Source organism: Rhodnius prolixus, unplaced genomic scaffold (genome assembly GCF_049639745.1).
Source record: "Rhodnius prolixus isolate KJV_2025 unplaced genomic scaffold, Rpr scaffold_4, whole genome shotgun sequence".
NCBI lineage: Eukaryota > Metazoa > Arthropoda > Insecta > Hemiptera > Reduviidae > Rhodnius > Rhodnius prolixus.
The window spans coordinates 50,406,856-50,419,099 of NW_027411614.1; the positions used below are offsets into that span (position 1 = coordinate 50,406,856).

General features: G+C 37.7%; 1 protein-coding gene across 4 annotated transcripts in view; it reads right to left on the reverse strand.

Moving 5' to 3' along the window:
- klg (klingon) overlaps positions 1-12,244 on the reverse strand; it is a 587,603-nt gene that overhangs the window by 109,120 nt on the left and 466,239 nt on the right. For all 4 annotated transcript variants that reach the window (XM_074132568.1, XM_074132565.1, XM_074132566.1 and 1 more), the window contains one exon: positions 8,685-8,806. In XM_074132568.1, the coding sequence (XP_073988669.1) occupies positions 8,685-8,806 (122 nt within the window). The remainder of the gene's footprint in view (positions 1-8,684; positions 8,807-12,244) is intronic.

Sequence of the window (12,244 nt, forward strand, 5' to 3'; positions counted from 1 at the left end):
AGAGCCAGAGCAAAGCGAGCTCGCATGTCCAGCGCTAGTCAAGTTTCACTGGAAATCAATTAGGAACTCCGGAGTCCATCCGTCCTACCCGCCACCAACATGCCACACTTTCCGCTGGTGTTAAAAAACACAACACAAACGAATTCACTTAGCCCAGAAGAAAGTATGGTGGCGAGAAGGGGGGGTAGTTGCCGCTGGACTCCTGGCCGGCTCCCTACACAAAAAGGGGCTATTAGTTGCACGTCACTCTCGGCAGGGAAGTGTTCCGTTAAGAGTACAGCCTTAGTCACACATTAGTGCAATCACGGGGGCGTGGCTCCGACTGTGTGCTGGTCGGCCATACTACTACTTCCAACACGCACTCAACACCAGCGCGAAAATATAACCAGGCCGGAAGGTTACGCTAACAGTTGCACAGGAACTAAGAGCACATCAAGTCAACACTGGCATTCTAGTGGTCCACACGTCACTCCAGTGAACAAACTAAACATAATTAATACCTGTCCACCCTGGCCGTCTAATCCATAATCTGATTTTGCAAACAGTATACTCACACTGGAGCAAAGAAAGGCCAACGTCTTGAGGGAATAAACCCTAAATTGATTTTACGTGAATACATGTCTATATATATAGATCAAATGGACAAAATAAATGGAAACAATAACCTTAATTGAAATTTACCCTCATACGTACATTTATTTTATTGTTAAAAGTAAAATCGTACCTATACGATCTAATTGCACCTGTCAGAAATGATAAATCAAAATTTAAAATTCAAGAAAAATCAGTTATCAGAAGTGCTCCTTCTCACGGAAATGCCTTCGAAACACTTCTTCTAAGTTAGTGTAAAAAAAAAAAAAAGTGGCAGACGTGAATGACGGTCATCCAGCGACGGTCAAGGGGCCAACGGCGCCTCAGCCGTCTTCGAGGATTGGAGGGTAGCGTAGTTGAAGACAAGTTTGCAGCTAAAGGATTGAGATGAAATGAGAGTTTTTGATGAAAATTTTTATATCGGATTTTGGCAAGTTCGGGAGATGATGAGTGGAATTTGGAGATCTGTATGTATTGTGTGGTTGCAGGACAGTGATAGAATGGAGGCGGAGTATTTTGGATTCCCATGCGGAGGTCCCGGGTTCGAATCCAGCTGCTGGCCCTTAGATTTTCTCTTCTTACAGCTCCGGTGATAGACCGTGTAACGACAGAACACCGGAGGAAAAAGGCCGTCCGTGCACTGAAAAAAGCCCCGGGCGCCAAATAACCTCAGATGCAGACTCTTCTTAAATCATTAAAAAGAGATTACTACCAAATAGGATGAAAAAATGAGTGTCCAAGAACAGACAAGACAGAAGACAAACCAACCTTGTAGTGTAAAAATATTACTTGTAAACTAGCCCTGAAGATGACCTAGTCCCCTAGGTCGAAAGCTCGGCCTAAATAAATGTATCACGACTGAAATGGCAATTATTTTTTCATCCTATTGAAACTATGAATCAGCCACCAAAAAGAATGAACAACAATTGCTACCAAAGGTGCAGCCAAAAGTCCAAGTTGGAGAAATATCAGTCCACCGGAAAAGAAACTGTCTTTTCCTGCCTTTTCCAGTTCTACCTAGCGTTGTTGGGAACTGCTGAAGGTTTTATTTTGAACTCCTATTTATAACCTGCTTAAGGTAATTTATCAGAGACAATTGTAATGTGGTCATCAGGAAAACAAGCCTTGAGGTTATAACCTTCTTCAACAGAGAACAAAGTTCAAGTTTTATAAAAATTTAATTGCAAAAAAATCGCCGTAGAAGAAAGACTAATGATTTTTTGTTTTTTCTTACCTCATTATGTACGATTTTTTAAAAAATAAAATGAAAGAGGTGTTGTTCGTTTAAAAGCTATCAGTAAAACTTTTTGTAGCGGGTTGCATATCGTTGTAGCCAATCTGGTGCACCAAGTATAACTTAAATTTGGGATAATTTATATGCAAGATAAGTTCAACATAAATTTAATGCTATAATCAACTGGGTTGGCTCTGTGTTTAATATTCTACAATATAATTTATTATACGGCTATTAATGCATTTATTATTTTTTTTTTTTCTTAACTATTTATAGCCAAAACAGTAGAAGTTATTTTATTCAAAACCATGCTCAGATTAATATATTTAATATAATAATCAAGATATAAGAGGATTTCTTTGCTCAGAGGCTGTAAAGAAAATTACAGAAATGTGTAAAATCTATTCGTAGCTGGAATTTTGATCGCAAAATGCTAATTGCGTCACAAGTTTACCGCCATTTTTTTTTTTTTTAGAGCTGACTCATTAATATGGGTATTCTAAATATACTCATGTAACAAGCTATCAGAATAGAATAGAATTTATTTGTTTTTTTTCAAAATACAATATTTTATAAAAGCAGGAGCTCAGCGCGTGAAACCAACACAAAGAGATATCTTTTTTTATACATATTATATGAATGTAAACAAAACACAAAATAAATATGGACAAACCAGGCCAAAACGAATAATAATTTTCTTTTCTTTCTAACATTAAATGGAATAAAGAATAAAGAATAGATAAATATAATTAAGTAGAATATTAAATCATTAAACAGAATAAATAAACATAAACAAACCAGATCCTAACAAAATAATAAAATGTTTCTTCATATTTTAAAACGATCACAATAGAAAAACTTAAAAAATTAATTAATCCTCTAACATAGATACAGTGGGATAACATCTTTCTTTAAAGATTTGAATAGAACTTTAGAGAAACAAACATATTTTTACAGAAGTGCACAATAATCAAATTTGATCGGCATTAAAGCAGTTCAACAAAGAAGCAAGTTTATCCAAAGTGGAACTTTTATCAATGAAAGGAAATTGACTAAAAAAAGAAATCATAAACTTTGATTAAGAAAGAAGTTTACAGTAGACTAAGAAATGAGAACTGTATCTGGCAAATTATCGGGACAAAGCTTACAATTAGCGTCTGGATAAAATTACTAAATTCAAAGGATTCAAGATTGGTCAAATAAAAAAACAACTCGTCTTTTTGCCAACGTTTCGTCAAAATTATTGTCTTCTGTTACAGTTTTCTGTAACTCAACCAACCCGCATAGCCACACCCTGAAGAAGACAATATATTTGTCGAAACGTTAGCAAAAAGACGAGTTGTTTTTTTATTTGACCGATTCCTCGGCAATCTTGAATCCTTAGTTTAATTATTTACGGTCACGAAGCCTATATATTCATATTACTAAATTCTGTTGGGCGCCACGGTAGCCGAGCGGTTAGAGGCGAGACCTGCGAAGCTAATATGTATTGTGCTACTGGGTTCGATTCCAGGTCTTTGGCCTTGGATTTTATTTAATGATTAATAAAAGAAATTTATACTAAAGTATGTTTGCTAGTCGCCTCCGTCCACGACACCTAATTTGGTAGTTGGACGTTAGCCCCGCCTGAAAAAATAGGCGATTACTTTTCTTTTTTTTAACTAAATTCTGTTATTGCGAAGATTTAGCTGTTTTAAACATTTCTATAGAATCTACAAGAAACCCAAAAAACACAAGGGCAATTTAATTCCCTAAAACTTTCGATATTTAGCAAATATTTACATTTTGTTTCACGTCGTATAAAATAGTTTTCTAAGAATTTTTGGCGTGAAATAGAATTACGTAAGAACTTGTCAGTTTTAATTAAAACATTGAAAATCAATTGAAGGTAGGTTTTCCGGGAAGGCGTAATACTTACCTAAAGAGTTATTTCTTGAAATTTTAAAGTTTTAACAATCTCGTAAGATACTGGGAATTAAATACGAGGGTCGTTTGAAAAGTCCGTGCAAAAATAAAAACTTCTTAATTTTTTGGGGTAAACCTTTTTTATTTTTCAACATAGTCTCGTTTTAGGCTTATACACTTCGTCCAACGCTGCTCTAGTTTGTTGATCCCTTCCGAATAATAGGATTTGTCCAAGTCTGAAAAATAGCCATTCGTTTCTGCAAATCAACTCCTCGTTTGAATAAAATCTTTTTCCCGCCAGCCATTTCTTCATATTGGGGAACAAATAGTAGTCCGAGGGAGCCAAGTCTGGAGAATAGAGGGGATGTGAAACGAGTTGGAACCCTATTTTCATTAATTTTGCGACCACAACTGCTGAGGTGTGAGCTGGTGCGTTGTCGTGATGGAAAAGGACTTTTTTGTAGGCCAATCGTGGGCGTTTTTCTTGCAGCTCGGTTTTCAAACGGTCCAATAACGATGAATAATATGCATCTGTAACAGTTTTACCCTTTTCCAGATAGTCGATGAGGATTATTCCTTGCGAATCCCAAAAGACAGTCGCCATAATCTTTCCGGCCGAAGGAAAGGTCTTCGCCTTTTTTGGCGCAGATTCCCCCTTGGTAACCCATTGTTTAGATTGTTCTTTGGTCTCAGGAGTGTTGTGATGTATCCATGTTTCATCCACAGTGACGAAACGACGCTTAAAGTCCTGCGGATTCTTCTGGAACAGCTGCAAACCGTCCTTGCAACACTTCACACGATTTCGTTTGTGGTCAAGCGTGAGCAATCGCGGCACCCATCTTGCGGATAGCTTTGTCATGTCCAAATGTTGATGCAAAATATTATGTACCCGTTCATTCGAGATGCCCACAGCACTAGCAATCTCACGCACCTTCACTCTTCTGTCATCCATCACCATATCATGGATTTTATCAATGATTTCTGGAGTAGTAACCTCAACAGGGCGTCCAGAACGTTCAGCGTCACTTGTGCCCATATGGCCACTCCGAAAATTTTGAAACCACTTATAAACTGTTCTAATCGAAGGTGCAGAGTCACCATGATGTTTATCAAGCTTCTCTTTAGTCTCCTGAGGCGTTTTGCCTTTCATAAAGTAGTGTTTAATCAACACACGAAATTCTTTTTCGTCCATTTTTTGAAAATCACTCGACTTCCTCGATTCAAACGAATGCCAAACACAAAGAAATAGACCGATCTGGCTGAAACTTGGTGGGTGTTCTTCCAAGAGATGCTACTAACTAAACATAACCTCGATACGCGCCAGTGGTGCTATCTCTCTGACTTTGCACGGACTTTTCAAACGACCCTCGTATGTAATTAATACTCCGATTCCGGAAAATATTCTAACTAACGGTACCTGTTGTGAGAGTAGACGTAAAAGAGATACGTTTATACGTTGTTTTTATGCAACTGTTGAGGTATTACATTTCGGTTGGATGAATATGTGATATGACAATAGATTTAGATGGATATTTATCAAAAGTGAGAGAAAGAGAGATGAATGTTCCGGGCTCACATGAAGCCTCTTTCTCAAAAGGAGTACAAGACAGGAACAATGAATCGACACGAAGAGCAAAGCGAAGCTGCTAGAAGAAAGGTTGTGAATGAAGAAGAGAAACGGTGCAGGCAGAGCCGAGTGAAAAGGAAAGACCGTGCCCAGTGTAGAGGCTGTCCAAGGTCCCAGATTAAAGAGCGCTCGCGCAGGATTCGGCCAGGGAAGAAAAGAAGAGCCGAGAGCAAGGAAGGACGAGTAACCTAGAGAATAACAAGTATTTACTGTACTTCAACTAACATTTTGCTTTCCTTTTACCCCGGCCTCCATTTTTTTCTTTTTTGTGTGTAATCAGTGTGGGTGTGTTAGTGGGGATGCTGTTTGTGAGGACCAGATGTTGGAGGGAAAGAACCCGTACCTGATCTGCCGCCTCTTTGCACCTGAATCCAAGCATTCAAACACCTACTTACACACATACAAATACTCTTGCAGCAGACAAGTTTTATCTTTTCTCTGTATATTCCCAGCGGCATTTGTTTTCATAATGTTTTATACCGAAGGCCATTCGCTCCTGCGAACCAACCTACGTAGATATAAACATACTCCATTTCTATACACTCGCTGTTCTCTTGTTTTTATTTGGAAGCCCCAGAATGTAGCCATGAATCCCTTAAATTTAATATTTATAAACATATAAAATATTTTCTGTGGAATTTTGGCCGCTCAATAATTACGCGTTTGTATTTCCTCACATAAGCGGAAGTTTTAGTATCGAGAAGATTTCTAATTTTTTGTTCCACTGGAAATTGCAGATTTTAAGGCCATCTGTATAACTCAACTTTGTACTGGAGCAAAGCGCTTTCACAAATTTAATCCTCATTAGGGTTGAGAAATAAGATGAATGTTATCGATGGGGTTATACGATTAGAAGGTGGCGATAATAAAGGAAGAAATGATGGAACTCAGATCAAGGACAGTCTCTAAACTAAATTCCATTATACACCAACTCAACTTCGCTTATCCTATTGTTAGGAATAAATTTGCGCATAATGAAGAATAAATTATTATTATTGTACTAGGTGGAGGAAATTTAGGGCCGTGGATTGAATAAATATAATGTAACCATGACGATAAATGTCTTTTCCTTCAGCTGAGTTCTTTTTAGTTTCCTGGCAGTGGGACAACAGGAGCTCTGTTGTGAAAGAGACCAAAGGGGTGCTCCCCCACCCACTAGTTGACTGTTCAAATACTCTTTCTCACAGCCGTAAGCACTTTCTCACAATAGAAAGAGCATTGCTTGCTTTGTTACACTATATTTCTATCAAGTATTGAAAGAGCATTCGCTTTTTATATCCTCCTCTCCAAGAAAGCTTATAATAGAACTGAACAAAAGGAAAAGGAAGCACTGAATCGTCATTAGACAACATGGTCGTGCTTCTTTTGGAAAATGATCCATGTTACAGACATCTCTGAACTGGAAACTGAGTCGAGTTGGTTATTGGAGGATCAGTGGTAACAGTAGTACAGATAGATGTCAGAAGAAGGAATATGTTCTTTTCTCATCAATTAATTAAATATGAAAAGCTGTTACTAAATTGTGACCGAACGCGAAAACGGATTTTCCAGCAAGTTTGGTCGCGTTACTCCTTTTGGAGGAACAATGTTCCAGGTTTCCCCCGGTTTTTCTCCTAAAGATCTGATTGCTAACTAGTGATTTGCCTTCTATCTGACAAAAGCTGCACAGAATCCATCCTACACCTGGAAACACTGTAGGATCGAGGCTTAATGGAAACGTTAATTTCATTTCATTACTCCGACTGGATCATCTCTTGACCAATGGCCGCTTGGCACCGCTGGAGCAGGGGTTGTGGGCCATTATTCACAGTTGATCTACTCATATGGATAGACTTGTGTGCCGCATGCAGTTCCAGTTAACTGTTCGCCAGTCCTAAATCAGTCCAGGTTGAAGAAAGAACATATTTTAGGTAGATCTATCTTCGGCTACAGATCCAACTAGCCTACTTTGGGCGCCCAACGACTGTCTAAGAAAGCCTTTAAGATATCAAGCATTCCAAACTGTGAATACTAGTCACTGTTGACCACTACAGAATGGAGGAACTGGCCCAGTTTAGCTTTAACTTTAACAAAAATTTTCTACATCATTTTACAGTTTAATAAAAATATGAACATTTATCTTTTAGAAGGAGTTTGTTGCTAAAATATTGTCTGGTCTAATTAAAAGCTAATTTATCATCTTAAATTAGCAGCCATTGCTGCTCAGAGAGAAATTTCAAGTAATTCTGTTCAACTAGAGCGCTGAGAATTAAAACTACCCCCACGTAGTGGGAGGACAGCTGAAATGGTTATTTCTCAAACTGGTTCTAGCTAGATAGTGGTTTATTACCTACTCATGCTACTTGTAATAGGATCGTGCAGATTATCGATTTTGCGTTTTAACCGGATGTATACGTTTGGAGGTTCTCTAAGTCCGAAGAAATGGTTTCACCAGAAAAGAAGTGTCTATTATTTCCGGCGGACGTTGAAAACTCCAAATCCAATCATTTCTCGTCGAGAAGATTAAAGGAGGTGGGTTAAAAGCGAAGAGTAAACAGAGTTTATGTTGACGTCAATTTTTATTTAAAAAAATAAAAAAGGATCCAATGTGCACCAAGCATCGATTCCAGGGTCTCGAAACAACCCATCAAGCATTCACAGCTATCCAGTAGGAGACGGAGACCAGACGGTCGATCTGTCAAAGAACAGTATTGTTCTCTTTTACAGCAACATATTTCTCTAAACCTCATCATATCAGTGTCCAATATCTTCCTTCCCCAGTCTTGCTGTTACACCAACAATCAAACCAATTTACAACCGAATCGTTTCTCTTCAATCTGGTAGCTTAATAAGAGAGCAAACCCTCTGCAGAGAGTCCAAGATTGTCATGTCACCGAATGTAGTGGATTCTGCCCAATCAACTTCTATCACCATTTTGAACTTACAGCATTCATCTCATATCTTCTTCGCTTATCACCATTTCCAAGCTACTAACTCATACTTTTTCTCCAAAAACTTCAAATTTCAGTTAAAAAATTCAATGCATATAAACGTTGTGCAGTGTTTGAAACTGCACATTACTCTGTAACGTCAGGTACCGTTGGTGTTCGGTCTCTTGGTGGTCCTAAACGAAATATGAAATCTTTCTGCAATCGTTTTAGTGCTAGTACACATAACACTTGTAAAAAATTGCCCAATGCCACGTACAGAGCCACTTCGTAGAAATGGTCAAGGCGGTTCCAAGAGCCACAGATCTCTCTCTCTCTGGAGCGATCTCGTTTTTTTTTACCTAAAATCCGTCAATTTCAAGGAAAGACAAGGCGAGAACTGAAAGACAAAAACACTTACCTTTCTGGACCAAAGTATGCTGGGCACTGGGTTGCCAGACGCTTTGCACTCCAGGGTGATCGTACCTCCTTTCCTCGCTGTCAGCTGTCCACTCGCCGGAGAGGTCCGTATACTTGGCGGAACTGCACACAATCAAATATACACAACCTTGTTAATAAACTTAAAGCAGTGGACTTGGTTACCATTGAACAACATTCTACGAGCTGAGCACTTTTTCGTGCGAGTCTATTTAGATTTTTTCTAGGGTTTTGTCTTCAGAAGGGCAAGTTGCCGAAAAACTCAAACCTTGAAACCCTTTTCAGAATTTTCGCAAACATTTGGCAACAGGTTGTACAACTTTAATGATAAGATTTTTCACTTGTTTAGTTTTTCTCCAAATTGGGTAAGGTTCCCTCTCTAAAGTAAGACTCCAGTATAATTTACGGTCCTTATCTTACATTTCATAAAAGTGGGCTAAATTTTAGGCTAAAATATCGATTCTACCGATTTTCTTTAACCCTTGGATTCCTCGAATAAGCCTCAAGAAAACTTTGACTAAGAATACTTTTGCAATTATATCGATCTCTTTAAAGAGTCATAGTACAATGTGCAGTTTTTTCCAAATCTGAATCATATGAGTGCGCGCATATCTGAGATTGTTACTTGCATAAGTTCAATATTGTGCAAACGTTTCACCTGAACTTAACATAACAGTTAATTAACCTCCATCACTTTGTATAATACACAATGGTTTAATCAGAACATATTAATTAACTGTAAAGTAGCCAATACCAGTAAATTATGTTATTCTAGGAGCTTGCAAATAAGAATTGAATCAGTTAAAGGCAAACAAGAGCTCTCAATAAAATTTGTATTACCGTAGACGAAAAATATGGTCCCAAATTACTATTACCCCTGATTGCTACCCCCCCCCCCCCAATAAGTATTAAAATGAAATTTTCACACACAAAAAGAAGAAGAAGATATTTTGAACTATGTATTAAGAATAACTTTAAAAGAAACAGTTGTGACCCACCGAATTACAGAATCTTTTTTTTATTTACATGTTACCAACATTATGAATGTTGTAAATACGATAATTTCACTTTAGAACAACACTACAACACTGCCTCGATCTCCCCGTAATTGATTTTTCCTTTAAGAATGCTACTATCAATGTTTGTTGATCTTCATTTGTTAATTATAAACAAGCATAAAGAAAAATCGTTTTTAAAATTTTTTTATAATTAAAATTTTGGTATAAAAATTGCTAGAATAGAACTTTTTGTTTATTCTTCTTCTTCGTCTTCTACTTATTATTATTATTCCTATTATTATTATTAATTAGCTTTTATTAATAAAGTGGAATTTTTCTGGTAGAAAATTAATGACTATCATTCTGAGAAATTGGGTTTTCTTTCTGCAGATTGTGTAGGTGAGAGCTATAACTAGTGTGAGGCGCTATGTAAAGCTCAGTTTTGCTATAGATTTTTGAAAAGCTAACTCTGCAAAGTATCATCAGTTCCAATTTAAATTTAATAAATTAGATTAAGATCATTATAATACAATATTGATAAGGATTAAATGAATTAGTGGGAAACCAAGTTTGTAAGAGGAAAAGGCAGGAAAAGGAAGTTGTGTTAGCGGAAAAGCAGATTTGTTTTAAAAGGAAATTGAGAGTAAATTTTACAGGAGTATTCTTTCCGGTGGTACCTCGAGCACTCACGCAGTTATCCTGATGTACTCACTTTAATAAGAGCCACTGGAACTCTACTAGCAGAATGTCCATCAACCTTCTTAACACTGAGGCAAGCTCCTAAACTTCATGTCTTCCCCGAGCTCCAGGGTCTGGCTGAGAGTAGTTCAAAACATATATTTTATGTTTATTCATTATATGCTAGACACACAATTAGGGAAAACAAGGAAGAAACAGAGTGAGGCAGACCAGGTCGGGAAATGAAGGCGTGGCGGGGACACTATACAAGAAGAACATGGGGGTCTTCTACCCAGGGAAGAGCAAACCTTAATTAAACAGTATAACTTGTATAATTTCTCGATACAGGTACCATCCTAGTTGGGCTCTGTTACGGAATTTCCTTCCAACACAGTAAAGTTTGTCATGTAGAGGCGGCAGGTGGAAGTAGAGTGTCACTGTAGTGTCGTGATATTTCCTGTAGCCGCACTTTAAGAGATGGGAGTTTAGTTGTGAGGGTAAGTACACCTTCTAACAGACGGGATGTTGGTAGAAGAAGAAGAAATTTGTTGAGGAAATGAGAAAGGAGTTTCTGCATCTCCGCCTTCTATTTAAAGACATTCCTGGTTATCAGGGATATTCTGGGTGTGCGACGTGGCCTCTAAGAAAGCGTTTAAAAGATCTTAAGAGTTAAGGGCTCAAATAGAAGTAAAAGGAAGAAGCTTTTTGGCTGTATTGGGTAGACTGCTTTCGTCAACAAAACCTCTGAACCTCTGGTTATGTCCTGTAACCTTTCCCCTTCTTAAAGTAAGCGATACAATCTGCAGGTAAGATACAGAAAGAAATTAGGGTGTTTTATACATATTCCACATATCTCCTTTATCATCCTCAATTTGGAAACAGCATCTAGGAATATGAAATCTAATCAGTTGACTTCACCTGGACTAAGCTTAACACGTTCGCGACAATACTTACAAGTATGTGTAGATGTGAAGCGAAAGATAGGGTAGGTGTTAAGAATGCCATTATTGTACAGAACGTTCTAGATAAGAAAGATTGTTCGGCGTCCATGTGGGACGGTTTGTGGAAGTCTTGTTAAAATAGACGCAGAGGTTAGTTTGAACACAAGCCGGGAAAATTAGTTTACGCAGGATATGAATGAAGAACAGGTTAATAACCTAGGACCTAGATAGTTAGTTGTAAGCCAGGCATTCCTTAAATTATGCAAACTCTTCTAAGAAGAACTTCTAAGTTTCATTTTCTGCCTTAAATTTAAATCATCAAACCTTGAACAATAGACAAAGACTCACTCCCCTTCACCGGATGAAAAATTTATGAACTATTTTGTTTGATTTACGTCCTCCGTTTAGGCAAATATCTTCGCCGCCAGTGTCTATGCATGAGAGACAATACGGGCCAGGCAAGAATATATTGTTTTAGAAAATTTAATAGTTTTAATATTACTTAATCATTCGTTCAAAGTTCTCCGATAGAAGAAACAAGTTCCGATCATTGGTAGAACGTTAAATGTTCCCCCCTCCACTACAAACACATTTTTGGCGCAAGTTCTGACATGCAGAATGTGCTTTTCTTCCCAGTTCCTGTTCCCTTATTAGATTGTAAAGTTTCCGGTTGCTAAGTTTGAGAAAGCTAAGAGCTAAGTTTTAATCCCTTCAACATTGCTAACAATTTCTAGTTGTAACACGTCCCAAGGAATATTTAAATGCAAATTGCTTCTCTTTGCTTCTGAACTGGGTGGTAACAGGGTCAATTTGGACTGTTATCGCGATATGGTAAAGATCAGTTAAGAGGACCTGCAAATGAACGTGTGTGCAGCTTTGATGGTATTTTTGATTGGACCTAGTTCGCTAGCAAAGCTTTTTAGGGA